General features: G+C 44.7%; 9 protein-coding genes across 11 annotated transcripts; 6 read left to right on the plus strand and 3 right to left on the minus strand.

Moving 5' to 3' along the window:
• The first annotated feature begins 47 nt into the window (after positions 1–47).
• Positions 48–4,395, plus strand: LOC6733450 (ribonuclease 3). Of its 2 annotated transcripts, none has more exons than XM_016167608.3 (3): positions 48–1,587; positions 1,646–3,970; positions 4,042–4,395. In XM_016167608.3, the coding sequence occupies exons 1-3, from the start codon at positions 66–68 to the stop codon at positions 4,074–4,076; spliced, it is 3,882 nt and encodes a 1,293-aa protein (XP_016026400.1). In that variant the 5' UTR covers positions 48–65; the 3' UTR covers positions 4,077–4,395. The 2 variants fall into 2 exon arrangements, with proteins under 2 accessions (XP_016026400.1, XP_016026399.1); XM_016167607.3 differs by having other exon boundaries at positions 4,061–4,395.
• Positions 1,646–6,657, minus strand: LOC6733451 (mitochondrial-processing peptidase subunit alpha). Its single transcript, XM_002080472.4, has 6 exons — positions 6,447–6,657; positions 5,984–6,362; positions 5,506–5,922; positions 5,309–5,449; positions 4,751–5,255; positions 1,646–4,687 (listed from the first exon to the last, which is right to left on the minus strand). Exons 1-6 carry the CDS (start codon positions 6,500–6,502, stop codon positions 4,515–4,517), a joined length of 1,671 nt encoding a protein of 556 aa, XP_002080508.2. The 5' UTR covers positions 6,503–6,657; the 3' UTR covers positions 1,646–4,514.
• Positions 6,658–6,746: 89 nt separating this feature from the next.
• LOC27206141 lies at positions 6,747–7,246 on the minus strand. Its single transcript, XM_016167293.3, has one exon. The coding sequence runs from the start codon at positions 7,109–7,111 to the stop codon at positions 6,803–6,805; it is 309 nt and encodes a 102-aa protein (XP_016026401.1). The 5' UTR covers positions 7,112–7,246; the 3' UTR covers positions 6,747–6,802.
• Positions 7,247–7,426: 180 nt separating this feature from the next.
• Positions 7,427–9,508, plus strand: LOC6733453 (protein lifeguard 1). The gene is made up of 3 exons (XM_016167609.3): positions 7,427–7,560; positions 8,554–8,786; positions 8,838–9,508. The coding sequence occupies exons 1-3, from the start codon at positions 7,509–7,511 to the stop codon at positions 9,441–9,443; spliced, it is 891 nt and encodes a 296-aa protein (XP_016026402.1). The 5' UTR covers positions 7,427–7,508; the 3' UTR covers positions 9,444–9,508.
• Positions 9,509–9,611: 103 nt separating this feature from the next.
• Positions 9,612–23,599, minus strand: LOC6733456. Its single transcript, XM_016167292.3, has 4 exons — positions 23,021–23,599; positions 21,500–21,909; positions 15,086–16,001; positions 9,612–10,462 (listed from the first exon to the last, which is right to left on the minus strand). The coding sequence occupies exons 2-4, from the start codon at positions 21,641–21,643 to the stop codon at positions 10,209–10,211; spliced, it is 1,314 nt and encodes a 437-aa protein (XP_016026403.1). The 5' UTR covers positions 21,644–21,909; positions 23,021–23,599; the 3' UTR covers positions 9,612–10,208.
• On the plus strand, positions 10,950–12,147 carry LOC6733455 (protein lifeguard 2). Its single transcript, XM_039292933.2, has 3 exons — positions 10,950–11,299; positions 11,360–11,593; positions 11,749–12,147. Exons 1-3 carry the CDS (start codon positions 11,138–11,140, stop codon positions 12,145–12,147), a joined length of 795 nt encoding a protein of 264 aa, XP_039148867.1. The 5' UTR covers positions 10,950–11,137.
• LOC27207035 lies at positions 12,237–14,664 on the plus strand. The gene has a single exon (XM_039292929.2). It carries the CDS (start codon positions 12,237–12,239, stop codon positions 14,514–14,516), a length of 2,280 nt encoding a protein of 759 aa, XP_039148863.1. The 3' UTR covers positions 14,517–14,664.
• On the plus strand, positions 17,303–18,042 carry LOC27206151 (calmodulin). Of its 2 annotated transcripts, none has more exons than XM_016167612.2 (2): positions 17,303–17,852; positions 17,922–18,042. In XM_016167612.2, the coding sequence occupies exon 1, from the start codon at positions 17,399–17,401 to the stop codon at positions 17,843–17,845; it is 447 nt and encodes a 148-aa protein (XP_016026407.1). In that variant the 5' UTR covers positions 17,303–17,398; the 3' UTR covers positions 17,846–17,852; positions 17,922–18,042. The 2 variants fall into 2 exon arrangements, with proteins under 2 accessions (XP_016026407.1, XP_016026406.1); XM_016167611.2 differs by having other exon boundaries at positions 17,903–18,005.
• Positions 18,012–19,003, plus strand: LOC27206152 (calmodulin-1). Its single transcript, XM_016167613.3, has one exon. The coding sequence runs from the start codon at positions 18,012–18,014 to the stop codon at positions 18,456–18,458; it is 447 nt and encodes a 148-aa protein (XP_016026408.1). The 3' UTR covers positions 18,459–19,003.
• Positions 23,600–23,601: the final 2 nt, after the last annotated feature.

Genomic DNA, 23,601 nt, shown 5'->3' on the forward strand with positions numbered 1-23,601 from the left:
TAAAAGGTGTGGGTGGAAAAAAGTACAATTGTGGATTTTACCAAAGGTTTTCCCAAAACATCGCAATGTACCAGCCGCCTTTGCCCCCGCCTTCAGTCCAGCCTGCTCCTCCGCCCCCGCCACCTCCGCCAGAAGAAGATTTATCTCCGCCAGGAGTAGGTGTTCCCTCTCACAACTATTCGTCCAATGAATCCCATTCTCAGAGCTCGAAGTCTTCGGATTACGTATATCCGGAGACACCGGCTCCTTATACCAGCTCAGTACCTAGCTATGATCCGTACCAGCAACCACCAGCGTACGGCTACGAGGGATATGCTTACAACGAACCAGCACAGAAGTACGGTGGCCAGGAGCCCCATTACCAATACCAGTACCCGGCATCCGGATCATCCTTCCTCTATGAAAGCTATAAATACCCAGACCGCTATCCTGCCTATTCGTCTAACTACCGACCACCATCCGAAAGGCAGAGGTACAATTCCAACAGCTCCAGTCAAGGCTACCACCATTATCCCGGCTATAGCTCGGGTAGGCGGTATGAACAAAGACATGATCAGGAACACCGTCAAATTCCGGAGGGCCGATATGCCCACGAGCCACGACACGGACACTATGCCCACAGGCAGCCAAAGGGGTCGCAACACGGATACTATGGATCTGCAGCCAGGAGCCAAGCCAGCGATGACTATTCCCCACGTAGCTATCACGAGAGGGAGAGAAATGAGCCCTTAGAGAAGACTAGGCCCAAACCGAAGGTGGAGACCGAACGGGACCGTCTGCTGAGACAGTGGTGTTCTAACTTCTGCGAAAAACCAGAGGACTATGTGAAGAAGATGAACGCCCTCAGCGAGGCGGATGCCCCAGTCGAATCCTGGGTGCGATCATCGCCAGCAGAGCTCTACTACGAGCGCACGAAGAGTGAAAACGAGGTCAGAGGTCGGGCACGGCTGCAAAAGCTGTGCAACCTATTCGATGAGGAGCTCCTGAAGAGAGCAGAGCGCGTACGCGAGAAGCTACCCGTTTACGTGCCGCCTCCAAGAAAGGCTCGCCGGCGTGTTTGCAAGCATAAACACAAGTCGGAAGCCTGCTCCTCGTCCTCCTCCTCCGATAACGACTCCGACGAAGACGCTTTTAAGATCGAGCAGGACTGCTGTATGGAGGAGCTTTCGCGCAAGGTTCAACATCCGCAGCGTGTGCACGCAGATCTCTGGCACAACGACGCCGGTGAGATGAACGACGGACCTCTTTGCCGCTGCTCAGCCAAGTCCCGGCGCATTGGCATTCGGCACGGCATATATCCGGGCGAGACTGGCTACAAATTGTGCGATCCAAACAGCAACAATGCAGGCAAGCTGTTCCACTACAGGATCAGCATCTCACCGCCCACTAACTTCCTGACAAAGACACCCACCATTATCAAGCACGATGAGCACGAGTTTCTATTCGAGGGCTTCTCACTTCTCTCGCATGTGCGTCTCTCCGATCTGCCCGTCTGCAAGGTGATCCGCTTCAACATCGAGTACACCATTGAGTACGAGGAGGAGAAGATGCCCGAGAACTTCACCATCCATGAGCTAGACCTTTTTTGTAAGTAAAATTGAGATTTATCTTTATGGGCATTACTTACATCTTATCTCAATTTCAGTCAAATACCTGTTTCATGAACTGCTGGAGCTGGTAGACTTTAATCTAATGCCCAACTTAGCGTCCGGAAGCGTTGAGGAATCCTGCCCAGCTTTTCACTTCTTTCCGCGTTTCGTCCGCGACCTGCCAGATAATGGAAAGGAGGTTTTGGCCATGGTCGAAGTACTCCGTTACTTGCTGGATAATTCTGCACAGCTCGTGGAACGGCAGCAACTGCTGCATCTTAACCAGATTAGTCAGAGCGAGTGGCAAAACTACGTGGACTTCATAAAGGGAATGCTGGTCACTAAGCCGGGTTATAAGCCGTGTTCGCTGCGTGTTGACCAATTGGACAGGAATAACTCCGATTTGCCCGAGTGCGTAGATCGCGAGACTGGAATCTCACACCCAGCGATCGTGCACTTCGGCATTTGTCATCCGCAGCTAAGCTACGCGGGAAATCCAGAGTACCAGAAGGCGTGGCGAGAGTACGTTAAGTACCGTCATCTGATGGCCAACATGTCGAAGCCCTCTTTCAAGGACAAGCGCAAGCTAGAGGAGAAGGAGCAACGTCTTCAGGAGATGAGAACTCAGGGGCGCATGAAACGAAATATCACAGTGGCGATTAGCTCGGAGGGCTTCTATCGCACTGGCATTATGTGCGACGTTGTGCAGCATGCCATGTTGATTCCTGTCCTAACTGGTCACCTTCGCTTTCACAAGTCGCTGGACCTGCTAGAGGAGAGTATCGGGTACCGCTTTAAAAATCGGTACCTTCTCCAATTGGCACTTACGCATCCCTCATACAAGGAGAACTACGGTACCAATCCGGATCACGCCCGCAATTCGCTGACTAACTGCGGAATTCGTCAGCCGGAGTATGGAGATCGCAAGATCCATTACATGAACACACGCAAGCGGGGTATCAACACCTTAGTGAGCATTATGTCCAGATTTGGCAAGGATCAAGAGACTGTTTCGAACATAACCCACAACGAGAGACTAGAGTTCCTCGGTGATGCTGTGGTAGAATTCCTCAGCTCGATCCATCTGTTTTTTATGTTCCCTGAACTGGAGGAGGGTGGTTTGGCCACTTACCGAGCGGCAATTGTCCAAAACCAGCACTTGGCTCTGTTGGCCAAAAAGCTGCAACTGGAAGAGTTTATGCTGTACGCACACGGATCCGATCTGTGCCACGAGTTGGAACTGCGTCACGCCATGGCCAACTGTTTTGAAGCGCTAATGGGGGCGCTTCTGTTGGATGGTGGAATCAAGGTGGCAGATGAGGTGTTCACGGATGCACTCTTCCGGCAGGACGAGAAACTGCTGAGTATCTGGAAGAATCTGCCGGAGCACCCGTTGCAGGAACAAGAGCCACTTGGGGATCGCAGCTGTATTGATTCCTACCGTGTGCTTAAGGAGTTAACGAAATTCGAGGACTCAATTGGAATCAAGTTTAAGCACATTCGGCTTTTGGCTCGTGCGTTTACCGATCGCTCCATTGGATTCACCCACTTGACCCTTGGGTCCAATCAGCGATTAGAGTTCTTGGGCGACACGGTGCTGCAGCTGATTTGTTCGGAGTACCTGTATCGTCACTTCCCTGAGCACCACGAGGGCCACTTGTCCCTCCTACGCTCCTCATTGGTCAATAACCGCACTCAAGCGGTGGTCTGCGATGACTTGGGAATGCCCAAATATGCCGTGTATGCCAATCCCAAGGCTGACTTGAAGACTAAAGATCGTGCCGATCTGCTGGAGGCATTCCTCGGCGCCCTGTACGTTGACAAGGGTCTCCTGTATTGTGAGCAGTTTTGCCACGTATGTTTGTTCCCGCGACTCCAGCTGTTTATCATGAATCAGGACTGGAACGATCCCAAGTCGAAGCTGCAGCAGTGCTGCCTCACCCTTCGCACAATGGATGGCGGCGAGCCGGACATTCCCTACTACAAGGTGGTGGAGGCCAGTGGTCCAACCAATACGCGGGTATACAAGGTGGCCGTTTATTTCCGCTCAAAGCGGTTGGCCACTTCAAGTGGCTCCTCCATTCAGCAGGCGGAGATGAACGCCGCTAAGCAAGCGCTGGAGAACTCGAGGGACCTGTTTCCCCAGCTGGATCACCAAAAGCGCGTGATCGCCAAGAGCATAAAGAAACAAACTGGCAACGAGTTGGACAACGACAGTGATCGGCAGCCCCAAGACGAAAAAATCAAGCGACCCAAATATGCGACACCGCTTCAGGATGAGAGCCATCTTCCTAAGCAATATCGCATGCACGAGAACATTTCCAGTGACGAGTTGCCGGAAGACGAAGACTTTGAAAGCACTGCTCCCAAGAGTCCAACAAGTAAGTTAATAGATAGTGATGTGACACATCACTATCCACACTTGTGGATCACAATCCACAAGTACCTATAGGTATCCTTTTCATTTCTAGTGCCCTTAAAAAGTAACAGAAGTGGAAGTAGCAGCAGCAGCAGCAGTGATAGCGATGGCTCAACCTCTTCTCCGAAGTGCAAGCGCCGATTAAAGAAGTGTTCCTCGGTGTCTTCCCAATCTTCACAGGGATGAACAGCTTCGCGGATGCTATAGAAGTAGGGGTCCAACTTTAGTAAGAGAATCGTGGGAGCGGTGTTAAAATGTAATGGGTTATCTTAATAAATCGCTCATATAGAAGATGTAATTCTCCCCTTTGCTATCAGGACAAAGATTCCCCTGTCTTTGAGGTTTGTTCCTAATTAAAAACATCATTAAAGAAGCAAATAAAATAAACGAGTCGAATTTTTGGGAATTTTGGTTTTTAGCCAATTTAAACTTAACACGGTTGCCCTTCGCATAATATTGTAAACAAAGCGAAATGATATCCAATGGAGGCGGTCTCACACCCAGCGCTATTTGAACAAGGAAAGCCTACGTCCCAGACCGGTACGTCCTGAACCACTGAACGCATTGGTTATGTGGCTCATCTCGGGAAGATGATGGATGTCGCCGCGGGCGGCCACAGAAGGCGGGGAGCTCAGGAGACGTTGAGCAACGCGTTGAATATCGGCGGCAGTTACACTTTCTGCAATATGAATTAACGAGTTTTAATTTATATGCATTAATTGATTGATTGAGATGCTTTTACCAATTTCCTTGATAAAATGCTGCGGTCGTTTTCGCTGCCCCGTTGCCAGCACTTGGCGGCCCACGTCCTCGAACACAACGGGTCTCGACTCCAGATTCATCAGCAGCATGGACTGAAGCTGGATCTTCGAGCGCATAAGCTCTTCACGGCCTGGCTCTGCGGCCATGCCCATCATCTCGCGGGTCAGCACCTCGACCATGTCGTTCATGTGCTGTGGCGGTGCGCTACCGTGAACACAGAAGAGACCGCAGTCGCCGTAAGCGTGATTGTAGGCCGTGGCACTGTACATCCAATGGTAGCGGTTTAACACCTTGGTATACAGGCGCGAGTACATGCCCTTGCCAGGACCGCCTGCGGAGAAGGATCCACCACCGCCCATCATGATATTCAGGACGCACAAGGGAACGAAGTCCTTGTCCTGGTGGGAACAGCCCTCAAACCCGAGAATTACGTGGGCCAGCTCTGGTAGCCCAGCGGCCGCATAAATTGGGATTTCGCATTGTTCCTATGGGCAATTCATGTTTATTGAGAAGTCAATCAAAGTATTATTGCACTCACCTTTACTAATCCGCCAGTGTATTGTGCAATAGACGTATCTACTTGCTTGGGTCCCAAGTCCTCCAGGGCTTCCGTTTCCCAGATGGCTTTGTCATCCACAAAGTATCTTTGCACATGGTTAACCAGCTCATCATGATCCACCTGGAAAGATATTCTTTAACTGAAATTCGAGTACACAAGTGATTTTGCACACTTACGCCTACACCAGCGATGACCATGCGCTTGGGAGAGTGATGGTACTTAAGGTAGTTCATCAGAACATTGCGGTCTATGTGGTCCAGGTTCTCAAGGGGACATAGCTTGGGCAGGCCCAAGGTATTGTCTCTGAAGGCTGCCGCGTGGATCATGTCCATCAGTATGGGCTCCTGCTCAGGCCGCATGCCCAGAGTCTCCAGCTCAAAGTTTACGGCACGCCTGGCCAGACTCACCTCCTGATCGCTAAGTGTCGGCCGCAAAGTCACGTCCGCCAGCAGACGCGTCACGGAATCAATGGCCCGGCTGTCGATGCTGGCGGCATAAATGAGCGTGTCCCGCGAGCTCTGACAGTCGCAAATGCCTCCGTTCTTCTCCAGCTCCTTAAGTATGGCGTCCTTGTTGGGAAAGTTGACTGTGGACTTTGGAATGAGTAGCCGGATTAGCCGAGATCCTACATTACATAAGCGCAACTTGACTCACATTAAAGGCTAGCTTTTCGAGAAAGTGCGACACGCCGCTGGGGTACGCGACTTCGTAGCGCGGCCCGGAGTCGATAACCAGGCCCACAGTGCAAAACTGTCCGTATCGCGGTTCCGAGGCGATTCGCAGGCCATTCGGCAGCGTCGTTACCTTCGTAATGGCGCTCTCCGCCAGAGGAGATGCGTAAACGGCCTCGGGCAGGTTGGGCAGTGGCTCGGTGAGAGGAGGCAGGTGGGTGACAATCTCCTTGGAAGGCGTGTTCACCTTCTGTGGCCCATCACTCGTACGCACGCCGCCGGTGATCTGGCCGATTCCTGTGCCACTGCCCACCTCATCGCCACCCAGACTGGTCACCTTGGTGGCCATGAGGCGTGGAAACCTGTATTGTGTTTGGAAATAGGGCACTTATTAGTTTCGCCGGCTCCATAACAGCCCACTTTTCACCACCCCGCGAGATTCTTACGTGCGCCAGGTGTGCCTGAGCTTTTTCAGCATGCCGATGCTGCGCCCGTTCATCATGTGTTGGTGATTTTGGGTTTTGTAACGGTATTTACAGAATTATATGAATTATATTTGAATTTGATTCAGAAACACATTTTTTTTACGCTTTTAAACGAATGAATTTCGAAGAAAAAAATGTTGATTTCTTCTTCTTGTGCTCTAGACATAAGTGTCAGTCACACGGAATATTAGGGCTGCATGCCGTGCAGGGTTGCCAGCTCGCTGGCAGTTCGATTAACCGTTGAAAAAATAGATCGTTATATTTTCGTTTTCAGAAAGGGACTTTATTTGCGAATAATACAGATTTTGTGGCCGGAACTAATCGAAGTTGAAACGCCTCTTGCCGTCGAACCTATAGCCATAGGCCGCCGCGTTCTTGGTGTCCACCAGTGCTGGGTTCCGGTGCTTGAAGAAGCTGCCATGTCCGTGTGCTGGTCGCGATGCGCTATTGGGGATTCCCTCCACCTCGCGGGGATAGAACGCCTCGAACATCCCCTCCGGCGGCAGGCAACACTCGGCTATTTTGGGATCATTGGGATCGTAGGCAGCCACTCTTCCTGGTCCCAAAAGTACGGCCAATCCGATCACAACCAACAAAGCCTTGAGCAATAGCGCAATTACGCTCATTATCGCACAATTGCACTCACACGCGGGCAGGTAACTTTTACTTTTGGCTGACTGAACCCGTTTAAGCCCGACTTCGTGCGCCGGTGGCTTTTGTGAACTGAAGTGATATTGACCAGACGATGGTGGATATATGAACACATATTGCACCTACATACATACATATGTAGGCATGAAAGCAGTTGCTTAAGTCACCACATGCGAAAATCAGCCGCTCTTTCGCGCCAATCGCGAAAACTCTGGCACCGCTGCCCCGAAATACAACCGGCATCTTCGTTTCCATTCCTCCGGCTTTTCTTCAGAGATACGGATACATACACTACTTATATTTCTTATTAGTTCCCTAGTTGGGCTCTGAAGATTGCCAGTTGCCCTTGGAAAAAGTCTAGACGCAGCGGTCATGGATTCACCTAAGAAAGAAACAGGATTCCTGGATAAGGCTTCACTGTACGGTAAGATTTTGAAGTTAATAATAGAATTATTAAAATTAAAGGGTCTTCATTTGTGTAAAAGAGCTTATACAGCAACCTTTTCTTAAATATACAAAATCTAAAAGTTTATACGTTGCTTAAATATGTATCTTGATTTGTAAGCCATTTATTTCGGCATGTGAATGTGTTAGAACATAAAAGTGTCTGAGTTGAACGATAACTCATATATGTAAAGATGAAATGTATTTCATGTCTCAGCTTCCAGTCTGAGAGATTCATTTACATTCAAAGCATATATGTAACCTTCTTAAATTGTTTTAAGAGCTTTATCGTTGCTTGCGCTTAAATAATAAGCGAATGTGTGTTCCACTAAAGAAGATGAATAGATGAATATGAATAGCAAGCATAATAATCAGCTTGTCCATTGATTAGAATGTGTTTTATATTTAAAAAAAAATTACTTATTTATTTCTGTTGACCTAAGATATAAATATAATTTTTAAATTTCATCTATCCCCAACAATTTTTCGATTCGGACCATTCTCTAAAAAGTTATATTCGTACTCGTCGGAAGTTATATAACAGTCGCTAGGTGGAGCCACTTATACACTTGCAGTCGCTTTGCTACTGTCATATTTGAAATTCGAGCTCCAGTGACGTATAACAGAAGGACTGGGTCATTGACTATAGCATACTCTTTGGCTGTATGTTATTCCTATCTCACAGTAGAAATTCCTTAAAATTATATTACATATATGTATAACTGTTTTGCATGTTTGACGCTTTTGTTGCAATATATTTAATAACATTCCAAGCCAGTTCAAAAATGGATTTATTCAAGTCGATTTTATAAGAACCATTTCCTTTAATCTTATCTCGTTTATTGTATTTAAAACATCATTCCATCAACACATATTGCAGAAATTTAATTATAAGGCTTAACTTATCTTGTCACGATTCCAAATATTAAAGTTCAATCTTTTTTTTATTTTTATTCAAATGATTTTGTTGCAGCGTGGTTTAATTTTGTGCCATTACCCGAAAACTCTGACCGTTACCCACCGATTTCATTGTCAGCCCCTCCTTCTACGGAAAACGAGTCCCAGGACACGAATTCCGATCCAAAAGATGGAGAACACTTGGTCGAAAATGGGATTATTACCCACGATTTGATTGTTAAAAGCAATGTATTCCAGGACCCCGCTATACGCATGGGATTCGTCCGCAAGGTTTTTGGAATCCTTTTGGTGAGCTAGACCTGTTAAGTGGAACATTTTATAAGTATGTGTTTCTTGCAGGTCCAATTACTATTCACGTTGGCTGTGATAGCAATATTTTCTTACCACCAACCCACCAAGGACTTTATGCAGGAGAACTTCCTCCTAGTTCTTGTCGCCATGATCGTTAACATAATCGTTCTGAGCACGATCGTTTGTGTGGAGAACGTGCGACGAAGGCATCCTGTCAACCTGATTTGCCTGGCTCTGTATACCTTCACCATGTCGGTGCTCCTGGGGACCGCATCGAGCCTAATGGATTCCAACGTGGTAATCTCGGCCGTGGCCATTACCACACTCCTTGTCATCGCTCTTTCCATCTACGCCGTGCAAACCAAATACGATTACACAGCTGCTGGAGGGGTCATATTGACCTTTGTGCTAATCCTCCTCGTCTTATCAGTGTGTGGTCTTTGGATGCCCGATTTCGTAGACAGCTTGCCAATAACTTGCCTATGCACCTTTATTGGCTGCTTTTTCCTAATCGCCGATATGCAGTCGATAGTGGGCGGCAATCGTTCGGAACAGTTGGATCCCGAGGAATACGTATTCGCGGCTCTCACTCTGTACGTCGATGTGGTTCGCCTATTCATTTACATCCTTCGAATTTTAGAAAAATTCTATTAGTATAGCTAATCCTAGCCACAGCCCTTGAAAACAACGTGTTGCGTTCTTCTTTCTAAGCTTTGCAGACATAACCACATTCAGCTTTACAAAAAGTGTCAAAAAGTGCCATTTACAAACCAAAGATTTACCTGATATGAACAATTGGCGAAGCCAGAAGAAGAGTGTTACTTGGTATTCGTAATTCAGAATTTTATTAACTTACTTTTTGGCTCGTCTTGTTCTAGGATAGTTACATTACATTTATATTTATATATATATACTGTATATGTTTGTCTACGCGTGAGTAACTATAAAATACAATCACAAAATGTATGCCATTTGATGTTTTTATGTATTTACACTTGGGACAGTTAACTAAACAGGGGCTTTTACACAAATATCGACTCTCGCAGCAAAAACACGGGGACATTAACACAGATTTTCATGTATGTATATTTCATTAAATAAGTAATTAGGGCTGCACTAAATTGTTATAAGTATTGATAAACTGCACATTATTACGCTACGCTTAATTACTGTGCTGTGGTCTGTTCATTTCTGATCTCTTCTTGGACGCCAAGTCATCTGTCTATATCTGCTTAAGTGGGAATCGGCTACCCTTTATCTAATTCACATCAATAACCCTCATTTCCTTCGATATTCCTAGTAATCTCAGTTGGCTCCTTCACCGCCTGAGTGTATCCGCTTGTGTGGTTGTCGGTAGAAAAAGTTATATCAAATGCTTTGGCCACGCTCTCGTCCAGTTCGAATTTTAGGTTTCCCATCTCAGTCGTCCGTGAAAGGATGGTCGGAGGTCTCGCTGCTGTTGCGCCGCCTGCTCTCCAGTATACGGGTCGCCTGCTCCAGAGTCTCCTTGTAGAATATGTTGCGCGGACTGTCGCCGGGCAGCGAGTATTCAGAGGTGTCCATTTGGAAAGTGAGGCCCAGCACGATGTTGAAGGCGGACGCATCGTAGCCGTGGCATCCAGAGTATCGGAACATCGGCTTCTTGTTGAACTTGCAGCCATTCGATTGAGCACCTAGTAATATAAAGAAATTATTATTATACGCTTTACTTTGCTACGCTAGGATACCCAAAATATACAAGAATGGAAACGAATCTAGCCTCCGACTTTTCCTATGCTACACATTGTCTTCTATGTTTAATAAAGAGGTATACGTATAGTCGAGTGCCCCGACTTTTGGGTACCCTTAACACATCTGAAAAATGCAAGGGAGGCGAAGATAAGCAAGTCGCAAATTCCTTCATATAGTTTCCGAAATTAATCTATTATACGGACAGACTGACGGACAAACGGGCACCCTTTTTAGATTGGAAGCGATTTCTACTTTCTATTGCATACTGGTCAACAAATCTAGTATACCCGTGTAACTAGGAGTAGGGGGATTAAAATTATCGACCACTCAAATATATGAGTTACATATTATATCAATTTAAAGCAACCATTTCTATGAGCCTTTTTCTACAGAGCGCACAATTCGTAAAATAGATTACTGTTAATAATGGCTAATCAATATATGTATAATCGAATTATTTTAACATTTTTTCTTTGTGGTGGAATGGGGTGTTTATGGAAACAGAAATGAAAATGGGGTAAATTAGATAAACGATTAACTGGAAAACTGGCCTTATCAAATAGAATAATATAAATGGGCATTAGGCGGCGGTAGTGTCAGCTCAGTATGATGATGAAATGGACGCGGTATTGGTAGTGGAAAAATCGGAAGCCCCGGGCATCGCTGTGCAATGTGACCTGCTGTTGCCCAACGGTCATTTGCAAAGGACCTATGAATTCGACATAACCGATGTTGGAATCCGACGACGCCTAGTGCGCCGATTCTACAGCATACTAGTCGTAGGTTATTCAGCTTCCATTTTAAATTTAAAAAGTAATATAATAAACTCCATATTGCAGCTACAGGTTGCCTGCACCTTGCCCTGCATTGAGTTGTTTCTCAAATATCCTTTGCCCTACAACTTTGTCATGCCATTATCCATGGTTTTCACTGTGTTTCTGTATACGTGTTTCTACGTTTGGAGAGATTGGAGGAGACACGGACCTTTCAACTACTTTGTACTGCTGCTGAGCACATTGATCGGATCCTTCAATAGGAGCGTATATCTACTTAATTTGGTGGAGACACATTGGGTAAGTCAGAACTACTCCATTAAGCCATCACAACGCATTTGGTTAGAGTGAATAAACATGAGTCATGCACGGAGATAAAATAACTCAGCTATATTAAGAAAATGGCTGTACTTGTTAATATATATACTGTTGACTACTTCTGTTTTGTTTTACAGGTATATATTTATCCAGTCATTCTCATTTTTGAAATCTTGGGCCTAATGCTGTACTCCTCCCAGAATCGTTTTCGGTTTACCCAGATTCGCGGAATTTCCATAATCAGCCTCATCTTTGGGCTGTTCCTCCTCCTGGCCTATCGACTGAACCGGATGATGGAGGTCTTCTCCGCAATGGCCTGCACCGTGGAGGCGTGGTACATAATCTATGATACCCACTACATGCTCTGCGGCCGACATGGCTACGACATCGGGCCCGAGGAGTTCGTCTATGCAGCTTGCAACATACACTGCGATCTGCCTAAGGGAATGTGGCGACTGATGAAGATGCTCTTCTTCAGCAAAATTGTCGAGGCCGTTCGCATGTTCCGCGAATGCTTTAGGACCGAAGTTTGCTGATGGCAACTTAGTTGGCTTGAAAATTGTTTATTTTTTCGGTTAAGCACTAGCTGTCAAAATTCTTTAATAAAGCCATTCTATCTCAAAACATGCCAGTACTTTTTCAAGGCCTATCAAAATCAACGCATAGTCCAGCGCTTGTGGCCAAGCAGAAAATGTTGTTCAGGCATGCTCGCAAATATTTTAGCAGGGCGAGGATAAACGCTGGTTCAGAGTACTATAAAGTACCCCCAAAACCAGTGAATGGAAAATTGAAACATCTTGCCATGCCTTTGGTTACTCCTAAAAGGGGCCGGAACTTACGAGATTCGAATATTCCGAAGTGGAGGAGCTTCAAGATTTACATCAGGGAACTTACACAGATGTATACCCCTAAGAAGAGTGAGTTGAAAAATTTAAAATCAAAGGAAATTGCCCCTAGAGTGAGCGGGAAACAATTCATTGACCCAAGGACTCAAAACTCAATTAAAATCGAAAAATACAAGATCAAGCCCCCAATGAGTCTTTCTGTACCTACAGCAACAAGCTCAAAAGTATCTGCCGTGGGTCTTCTTCATGGACTAATTAGTAGGTTTGTCTTTACCCAAAAGCGAACCAAAAAACTTAAGAAAAGAAGTCAACTTAATAATTTCCAGCCTAAGAAAACGTATAAAAGGAGAATCATTAACAAATCAAAAGTCTTCAAATTACCTCCACAACATCAAAAACGAAGGAAAAATGAAGTAGATAATAATCTGAAAGAAGTTGTTTCAGTTATGCAGGAGCTGGGCGAGTTTAAAGGTATAAAGACTCCCAAAAAGGTGACGGAGAGAAGGCATCGAACTATTTTAAGGAAGTTTTCCCGAAACGCCCTTAACTTGCAAACCGCGCATAAAAATCTATCAAAGTACAAGATTTCAACAGGAGAAATACAACGCGATACAACATATCCTGAACCATCGAAGACACCAGCAAAGAGAATCAAAACCAACGAATTTAAGAAAGAAAGTCAACTTAATCTCAAACCTAAAAAAACGTATAAGAGGAGCATCGTTAACCAATCTAAACTCTCCAAATTATCCGTACAACATCAAAAACGAAGGAAAAGTGAAGTGTCAAATAAACTGAAAGAAGTTGTTTCAGTTATGCAGGAGCTGGACGATTTTAAAGATATAAAGACTCCCAAAAGGCAGGAGGAGAAAATGAACCGAACTATTTTAAAGAAGTTTTCCGGAAGCGCCGTTAGTTTGCAAGACGCTTTTGCAGATCTATTAAAGTACACGGTTCCAACTAGAGAAACACGACGCGATTCGAAGACACCAGCAAAAAGAATCAGAAACAACGAATATAAGATGACCAAATCCTCTGGGAACAAAGGATTTGACTTTAAGCTAGGCAAAGGACTAAAAATCCACGACTATGGTTTCAAGAATCTCAAGAGGGCAGTTTCCAAGCAAGATACTATCAATGATTCCAAATCACACACACCAAGGGAGGCAGAAATTATTTCTAACCGCAAAGCCTTCCGTACCATGGACACGAATCTGAGGAATTTCACTAGACAAACTGCTACTAACATCTTTATTAACGTTGACAGGCTCAGCGACAAGAAAGTTGGCTCAAAGTTAGAACTTTTGGAGCAACTAAATCGATTAGAGATTTTAAAACACGGCATTAGCGACAATTTTGAGTACTTTAATGAATCTGTTTCGCCGTTGGGCTATGAGATTTCTGAAAAATTAAATAGAACATTTGCGTCGATCAAAAGAATTAATCAGTCCAGGACGAATGCGGAAATGTTTATTTCAGACGGCAGAGATTCACCCTTGGACTTCTTGACTTACGATGACGATCAAGGCAAGTATGTTCCCTTGGCCGAGGAGAAACCCCAACCACCCAATCGTCGAAGAAAGAAACGATCTAAACAATTTGTCGTTCCCCAAACTGACGCAGGTACCCAGACCGAATGCGAGTGTGAAATTTGCAGCTCGTTGCAAAAATATAAGACTGAAAAAGATTCACCTCTGCTAATCGAAATGGCAATGAAAAGAGATTTCTTGGATCAACGACAATACTACATGGAAAATCTCAAGAATAGAAAATTAACAGCACCTGTTTCAGAAAAAAGACAATCGATCTCTTTAACTAAGCCCAATCAAAGCGATTGTCAAATTTACAAAGATGTACATTTTGACTCTCATTACCCAAAAATCATTTCCGAAACCTTTGAGAACCTTACATCTCCCCTTCCATTTGATAACTACACACGAGAACTATTTAAGGCTTACAAGGCACTCGATGTGACAAAAATTCTATCCCAATGCTATCAAACACTTTTTGAAGCCGAGCAACGAACGAACGGAATATTACCAAATACCTTTGATCCTTAACAGAATCTAATCAATCAATTAAGATGCACAAATGAGCATTTGACTGCATATAACATGAAATTGGAAATAAGCATTTTCTTTGTTTGGATTAATCAATTGAAAATGAGCTCTGTGTTCAATTCGCCAGGAGTGTCAGGAAGTGAACACAGAGTTCATTTTAAATGAATTCAAGGAAATGAAAGCTTATTTATATTACAAATTCACCTATGCCTCGGTAAGCATTATAATCACCAGCCGAAAAGTGAGTATTGTTGACTACTTAGGTTGGGAAATGCCGGTCAAATAAAAATGAATTGTTCGTTAAGAAAGGCAATGTCACGTTTGCCATCAATCCCGATTCAGGTGGTAATTACATAAATTTCCCCGATGTGAGTGCCATCAACGGAATGCCGTGCAAATGACAGTTATTAGTACACGAGCCCAGCCCCGAAGGAGATATTGGGGGGTGGAGGTTTGACCGTATGTTTGATTGATTTATATTGGGGTCAGGCACACTGACTGAGGAACATTTCTAATGACAGTTTTACATATCCCTAAGCCACCACCACCACCCATCTCACCCGACTCACCGATTGGATCGATGCACTCGAGGGTGAGGCAGCACTTCAGCCAGGGAAGCATGATCTTCTCGGTCACCAAGGAGCTGTCCGAGAAGAAGACAGCATCCAGGTCGACCATCCGAAGAAAGTTAAACTCCTCAGCTTTCGACTCGAAGTAGTCGAACATTTTTGGATGCGTCAGGGAGGACACCGCCGTCGCTGTGTTCCATCCGAGGACTCCAGCGGACTTGACTCCAGATTTTTCCACTCCTGGATTCATAACGATGCTCTGCAGACTCCGCAGCTGGCCGGAACCTCCACGCACACGCATACTGTTTTCCAAGAAGAGAACCGATCGGGAACGCATAAGACCGTCCTTGATTACAATGGGGCGGTAGGCGTGCGTCCGCTGATCGGCGACGAAGGAGGGAAACTCCGACAGATCATAGGTGATCACCGAGCATCGGCTGTTATTGCAGTAGGCGCCCAAGTCCCGTAGTTGCTCCTCGGAAACGCCCAAATCGTAGATTAGCAGGTACTCGCTGGGAAGCTTGGCGGCAATATTTTGGGCCAGCAGGATGGCTGATGCGGCCTGCCCCTCCAGCACGTAGCTGACGATTGTGAAGTTGCTCTTCGTACCGTTGTACGGCGTCGTGATCCGCTTCCGCTGGCCCTTTTGATCTCCCGCCTGACTACCGAAGGTAACAGCATCCTGTGGACGCCGCAGTCCTCGCAGCTCACTGAGGTCCAGTTCCGCTTTTGTAGCCGGCGCTGAAAAATCTGTCTTTGGCAGTTGCTGACCTGGTGACCCGTTGTCCAACACATTTTGCTGATCCAGCTGCTGCTGTTGGCCTGCAGCGTCATTTGACGAGGTGAAGCCCAGAAGAAGTAAATACTTTGGGTCTATTTCGAGCTTTTTGCGTTCCAAGCCAACACGGAGGTTCTCCTGCAAGAAATAAATAAATTTGCAATTTTTTGAATTAATATTTTTGGTTTATCCAAGAAGTGAACAAGACATTTATAATTTAAGTTTCGACGTACGGTTTTCAAAACACACTCTTAGAAAATTATTAATGTCAGGTCAGACGGCGTTAATGGTCAAACAATATGGCCAGAATTTGCCTCGTCATAGGAACAATTCCGAAACACACATGTGAGAAATATTTCCATTATGGCGCTCTAGCACACTTCCTCTGTTCCGGCGAAACCAGCCCAAACAAATACCCAAACACAACCCAAAAATCAAATGAGCCGCACAATGGAACCCTCTCGTGCCGTTGTCAAATTCTTGTCTATTATTTGCTTAGACTGTGGCCAGAGTAAAGCGTGCCGCATTCTCTGCCCCACCCCCCAGGCACTGCCCCTCCTCCGGCAGCCAAAAAAAACCGGTGTCAGGTGTGTCCCACTGCGGACAGGTGAAAGGGCCGAAGGGGAGAAGCACTGGAATTAACCTGCGGCAAAAAGGCAGCCGCCAAAGTTGCAGGCTAGGCGCCAAACCCAAATCGCATGACAAACTTGCTCTGCCGATAGCAACCACTACACTTGTATGGCAGTACACTCAAAACAAAAGTGGTGTTTTGGTTATATTAAATATGTATATTATGATATAGAGACTATGCTGATTCATAGATTGATTTTTCAATAAATGAAATCAAACAAAAATACGATCTCTTACATTTACAATTCTATACTAGTTACTCGTGGATTTCTTGATCAGGATGACTAGCCGAGTTGTTCTGGCAATGTCCGTCTGTCCGCTCGTCTGACTGTCCGTCCGTATGAACGTCGAGATCTCGGGAACTATAAAAGTTCCCTTTTTTGTCATATATATTGGCGTTGCAAACTTCTATCGAGTTCTAGTATTCCGACTAGCGAAATGGAGGGTATCTAATATCTGCATATTATAAATTTCTTAATGAGGTTTTTTTTTTTGAGTGTGCGTTGGTACAATGACGGTGATTGTGCACGTTTTTACTCCTGAACTTTCCTCGAAAGGCACTCTCCTTCTGTTTTGTTAACGAACAACGAAAGATACTAGCTGACGTCCGTTGCTGGGTCGCAATTGAAACCGATCAGCTGCAAGGCCTCCTCGCCCAAGGACATTCGAATCAATCAACTCTGTCCGTGTGGCACTGCGCTTATATAACGAGCATATTGATTTTGTGCCATTCGGTGTTGTGCACTGTGCAGCGCAGTGAAGCCACCGGGGGATGTTCATTTTACCATTTTTCACATTTCACTGAGTTCAATGTCAGGACCTTGTTTCATCCAAACATAAGTTGACGCCTACATATAAACAGAGAAATATACAACTCTTCATAGAAACATAATATACCAGCTAAGATGGAGGATATTTCGCACGAGGAACGAGTCCTGATCCTTGACACCTTCCGCATTTTGGACAAGGACAACGAGGGCGCTATAACTTCTAAAGAGATGGCGGTGGTGATTCGCGCCCTGGGTCGCCAGCCCAACGACGCCGAGGTTCAGTCCATGATCAATGAGGTGGATTCGGAGGGAAACGGATCCATCGTGGCTACGGAGTTCTGCAATGTGATTCTGCGCAAGATGCGCGACACCAACCACGAGGACGAGCTGCGCGAAGCTTTCCGAATTTTCGACAAGGATAACAATGGCTACATCACCACCACCGAGCTAAAAAATGTGTTCACGTCGCTGGGCGTGAAGCTTAGCGACGACGAGTTGGAAGAATTGGTACGCGAGTACGACTTGGATCAGGACAATCACATAAATTACGAAGAGTTCGTCAACATGATGACAATGCGATAGCCTCCATGTGAGTACTCGTATAGAAGGCTAGCTTCATTTCGCTCTAACAAAAAGTAGGCGTTCTGTCTGTGTTCAGTTCAAATTCTTTATGTTCATTGTTAAAGGAGCTTACAACATGAAACATTAGTCCAATACAAAAAAAAAAAAAAGAAAAACTTTTGAAACAATGAGCGGCAGCTTGACCGAGGCCCAGATTGAAGAAATCCGAGAAGCATTCAGTCTGTATGACAAGGAACGGTCCGGATGGGTTTCTGTCCAACAGCTCGGCGGAGTAATGCGGGCCCTTGGAGAGAGTCTCACCGAGGCGGAGATCTACGACCTGGCCAACGAGTGTGACGTGGACTTCGGTGGACAGGTACAGTTCAAGGACTTTCTATACGTGATGAGCAAGCGGCTGGAGGAGCAGAACAGTCTGGTCTGCCTAAAGCAGGCCTTCAAGATCTTCGATCGCAACGAAGTGAACAGCTTTACGATTAACGAGATCCGAATGGTGATGACCAACCTGGGCGAGAAGATGTCCGAAGAGGACTTGCGCGAGTTGTTCCAGGACATTGATCAGGACAAAGATGGAAAGATCTCCTTCAACGACTTTGTTACTGCCATGCGAAGCTAGGAATTGCAAATTGTAGGCACAAATTAACCACGAAACCCTTTCGAAAGAGCCCAACCCAGTCGCGGTTTCCCTACGCCTAGGCGGCACCACTTGAAATTCCCACCAAATTCCTTTGGCTCACTCAGCGCAGCGCCAGAAAGTCGGCAGTTAAAACCTTGTCCCGAGAAGTCCACTTGTGTGTGTGTCCATGTGGCACGGCGCGTGACTCCGAAACGGTCGCATGTGCCTAATGGCCGCTGGGGAGTGCCAGGATATTCGAAAGGGTGATGGCGATGGGCCAGAGCAATCATAAAAACGAGCCACGCTGATTACGATGCCAATTTAAATATTTGACCATGTGCTGGACTGGACTGGACTCGCTGGTTCCCTTTTCGTCTGACCAAGTTTACAAGTGGCATGATTTTGGGTTCAAGTCTTATCGCACCTTGCTCTTTAAATTACCTTGTTATCTATTGGCAACCTTAATACGCATACAACATACATTGTCCATGACTCATTCGGCAATTATAAAAAGCACGCCTTGCCAATAAAATATTGTCAAGTGACTAGTGACTAATAATTTGTAGGGGGGAAAGGTTTATAAATTTAAATGCGCCTTCGGCCCAATCAAAAGAGAAAGAATGAATGATGCTGAGTTCAGGGAAATGTTTTGTGCGATGTAGTATACATGGATGGGATGAATTACCTGGAAAGATTTCACAAATGATTAATTATTCTTCATTGCTCATGCCTATTTGTAAGAGGGAAGCACCCACAATAAACCTAAAAATACTTAGTTATAGCTCAATTAAAAAATGAATACATCAGCTTCTTTACTTAACATCCAATCCAAAGCCCCCACAGCAAGAAAATTAGTCAAATTACATTAAAAAATGAATTAAAAATCAGCAAACCCACGGACTTATTAACGTTAATCAAAAGTCGAGAGGTCAGTCCGACGTTCATATGTTTCCAGCGCCTCATATGGATAATTTAAATGGGTTATCGTTCTGCTACAGTTTAATTGCATTGCTCTGCATGTGAGTGGCGGCGCGACATTGAACCGATGGCTATAGGCAATCAATAGCGCCTGTTTGCTCCTCACACAGGTAAATATGAAATACGAGTAATCGCTGTGCAAGCGCATTGATAAAGCCCGCGCTCCTCGCTGTAATTTAAGTCATTGATTAGTGTCGTCCATTAAGAAAGTTGACACAAATTGTCACAAATGGGGCAGCATTATAATTTGAAATTAGAAAGAAAAAAGAAATGGAAAACATTCAGCTCATTTCCGAGAAATACTCCATAATTGGCTAATTTACTAAATAAATTTCTGCTTGACATATATAGCAGTTCCGTATACCCACAGTTTTGATTCGAATTGTTGTATTCAATCCCAGAGCACCTGTTTGATTCCCACGAAGCGAACCCTCCAAAGGGTGGGATTTAGCTATACACGTACTTCCGCATGGAAATTTGATACTACTTTTAGGTAGACTCTGGAGTAGTTATTTATACATAGGCACGCTTTAAAAATATATGGTTTATAATAGAATAGCTAATGGAAAACACCCTAGCTGTGCTATGAATATGTCTTAGTCACTGAAATAATTGTGCACTCACTGGAAGTGTTCGACATGCATCAAGTGCTGGCAGTCGAACAGTCAATCACTTTAATGGTAAATCTATATGCTTGCCTATATTAGTATGATGTGGAAATTTAATCAAACACATATCGTAGTTCGAGTTAAATATGTGTAGAGGTAGCAGTACTGGTGCACAAACCAGTTGGGTAAAGAATGCATTTCAACAAACGAACGAACAATGCCTTAGATTTTGATGCAATTGTGGGAACTGGTTTACAGACAAAGTAACTTCATATGCGTTGAATTCACTTTTCGGGTGGAGAAGATACGTTGATCCCTATCAAAACAGTGGTATTACTAATTAATGCTTCCATTATCTCAGTTTGTCATGATAGCAACATCGTAGGTTTCTGTTTACCTCGCTGAGATAACAGCCAGTTGTAAACTTTGAAGCAGAGACTCTGCTATACGGCTCTATTAAAATTGCCTTTATGATGAGTACGCGATGGGAAAAGAACACCTTCTTTGCTTGGCTAAACATGCAATGCAAAGCGATGATTTATAGCCATCTTGCTATGCAATCTATAAAGTTTTCCCAAGACGCAAGAAATCCTTCAGCGACGAGGTCTTGTAGCCGTGGTTAACCGCAGTTCCCTCCGGTTACCCAATAGCTCAACGGGCTGTGCAACCGGACTCCGGCCGGAATCTAATTAGTGTAAACAGTAAACGCTCTGGCAGGCGAAACGTAAACACAGCCAGCACTGGCCTCGAGTTTTTGTTTGCCAGAGCACGGCCAAAAGTGTTCCGAAATGAACCCGACCCTGGTCAACAGCCGCCCCCTTTGCCCACTCTGCCTTCCAGACGCTTATGTGAGTGATGCTGATGACTTTCATTTGGCTGCCGGCTGTTTGATTTGGCCAAATGTGCCAGACAGCCTGGCGTATCTAGCTTTCCAACCGACCCGCCCACCCAGCAGGACGTGCTTCAATTTGGCAAAGAGCACAGAGTGAGCGGAAAATAAGCTACTCGATTGGTTGTTGCCGGGGGGGCGGAACAAAGTTCAAGGCCAAGTGTGATGTCAAGAGCCAGACGCTGCCAAAAGCAATTGCCAGAAAAGTCCTGTCCTAGCTGTCTGTGTACATAGGCACTTGACTATATGCTGATAGTGGAATCTACATGTGAATCATAGCTGGCGTGCTTGTAAAACAATTAGATTCGCATTTATATTATTCAAGCTACACCCCGGCGATAAGTTCAAGCGCTTCGAATCAAAGAAACTACAAATGACAAACAGTGCACTGGGGTTTCAGTTTTCCCGATTTATCTGTGACAGTTTCAACGCACCAGCGCCAGATACGAACAGATAATTGTTATTTAATACCCTTATCTAAGTCATTCAGCATAATTTGGGGCGCAGAGTGTCCGTATCAGAGTGTCGCCCGGCACTCAAGAGCCCCCAAACGTGAGTCAACTCACCTGGAACTCTTTGAACTGCTGGTGCGTCTGGACAACGATGTTCTTGAATGAGTCGTTCGGCTCTCCGGCTGGACCAAATGCGATGAAGACGATCGTGGCGATTATCACTCCGATCAGTATCAGGATCAGGTGTTTCGTGCGCATGGCCGCTAAAATTGACTTCGATTTCGCCTTGTAGCCAATTTTGCGGGCAAAGATGCGCTTCAGCGTGAGTGAGGCCTCCAGTCTGAAGGCTTTTGGCTTTCCCTTTTAGCCGAGTGGCAAGTTGGTCTATTACACAGCGTTTGGCACTAGACCATCATCGTTCGCTCCTATGACTTGCCACGCAATTGGTTTGTTAAGCCTTTATTTGTTTATCCCGTCTTCATCATTGTGGCTGCAGTTTTCCGTTGTTAACATTATTGGTTGTCCTGTTAATGAAAAGTGAATCATGCGTAGTAGAATTATTAGTTTTTCGTGCGTTTGGTATTGGTTACTTTAAGTAAATTCAATTTCATTCATCATGATATCGAATTAATTATTTTTTGTTAGGATTTGTTATCCTTCTATATATGAGGTAATACATACAAATATATATATTATTTAAAATATTCTATACTGTCGAATTTAGGCTACTTTAAGTATACAAAGATTTATTCTGCTCGCTCCGAATAAACACTTATTTGTGAGGATTTATTATTTTTCCATATATGTATGTATGAACAATTATAAACAAATATAATATTCAAAAAATTCCGTGGTTTTGGTTTTTTTCATACTTTCTATAAACCATTATTTGGGAGGGGTTCAAGAATTCTAATCAATACGAATACTCCCTATTTAATTTGTTAACGAAAATAAGTCCAATTAGGACAAAAGTTAACTTTGAAAAGTTGTACAGTAATCCCCCGAAACTTACAAAGACCAAATTACAGAGCAAAGTCGAGTGCATTTGGTTTGCATTGGTTGGTATTTGCAAATGGTTGGTAATTGAATACACTCCACAAAGTATGAATTTAATGCTAATTGTGTATCGAACCTATACGAAAAACCTACAGGTACAATTTGATACTACGTATTTTTTTCGTTTATGCAAAAGTATGGGAATGACGATTTTGAGCTATACTTATTCGTTCTACAATATTTCCTCTTTTTCGTGAATATACATATTGCAATTTTACTTTACAACTTGTTAAAATTTCTTTCAGTGTACTTGTTATTAAATGTAAATTGATTTCTTTATATCCTTGAAATGTGAAGAAGATGGAAAACAACGATTTTGATCACAGCCAAACGTTTTCTACGAAAACAATCAGCTTTCAGAAACCGTAGCATCCCTGATCTGGGGTACGAATAACTGCACCTGCTGACACCCCATCGGCTTGATGGGGTTAATTTTTTGGCGCAGGGCCAGAAAGCGAGATGACGAGGGCAAGGTGAGGGCAACATAGCGATGTACGTACATATGTATGGATGCACACGTGTACGTACATGCAAATATTACAACGATGCGACAATGATGTGCAATGTGCGTCGACTTACAGTTTTTAATGGGGCGCTCATCAAAGGGCAGCGGTTATTTACAGTTGCTTTTGTTGTTCGCCGCGTGCAGTTGTTGTTGCTGCAGACTGGGGTGGTGACATGGAGAAATTACCGGCGCAGCCTCCATTAAACTTTTCTGATAAGCTCACTCAACGCACTCACTCATACTGACGCACAGAACGACTTGTTGTTCGTCATACACTTTTACATAATTTACAGTTTCTGCGGCTTGCGGATTCTACTTTCGGTTTCTCCTTCGCAACGGTAAATAAGACATGTTAATCACGACGAGCAGCGCGGACAACAAACAAAACACTTGAATTCGCAGTTCAAAAGAAGACTTCACGAGCGCTCGTCGTCGATAATAGGGAACTTTTCCGTATTCACCAGCACTCTAAAGTGGACACGGTGCATATGCCAGAGGCAACTAATTTTGACAGGACGAAATAATGCGGAAAAGCTAGCAAACTGCACCAGAATCCGTAACGCCGTGCGCGCTTTTAGCTCGCTGAAAGTTTTTTATGCAAATTCGTTGGGCGATAGAGGTGGGAAAGCGGGCTGCAAGAACATCGATGACGTGT

The sequence above is a fragment of the Drosophila simulans genome, chromosome 2R (assembly GCF_016746395.2).
Source record: "Drosophila simulans strain w501 chromosome 2R, Prin_Dsim_3.1, whole genome shotgun sequence".
Taxonomy (NCBI): Eukaryota; Metazoa; Arthropoda; class Insecta; order Diptera; family Drosophilidae; genus Drosophila; species Drosophila simulans.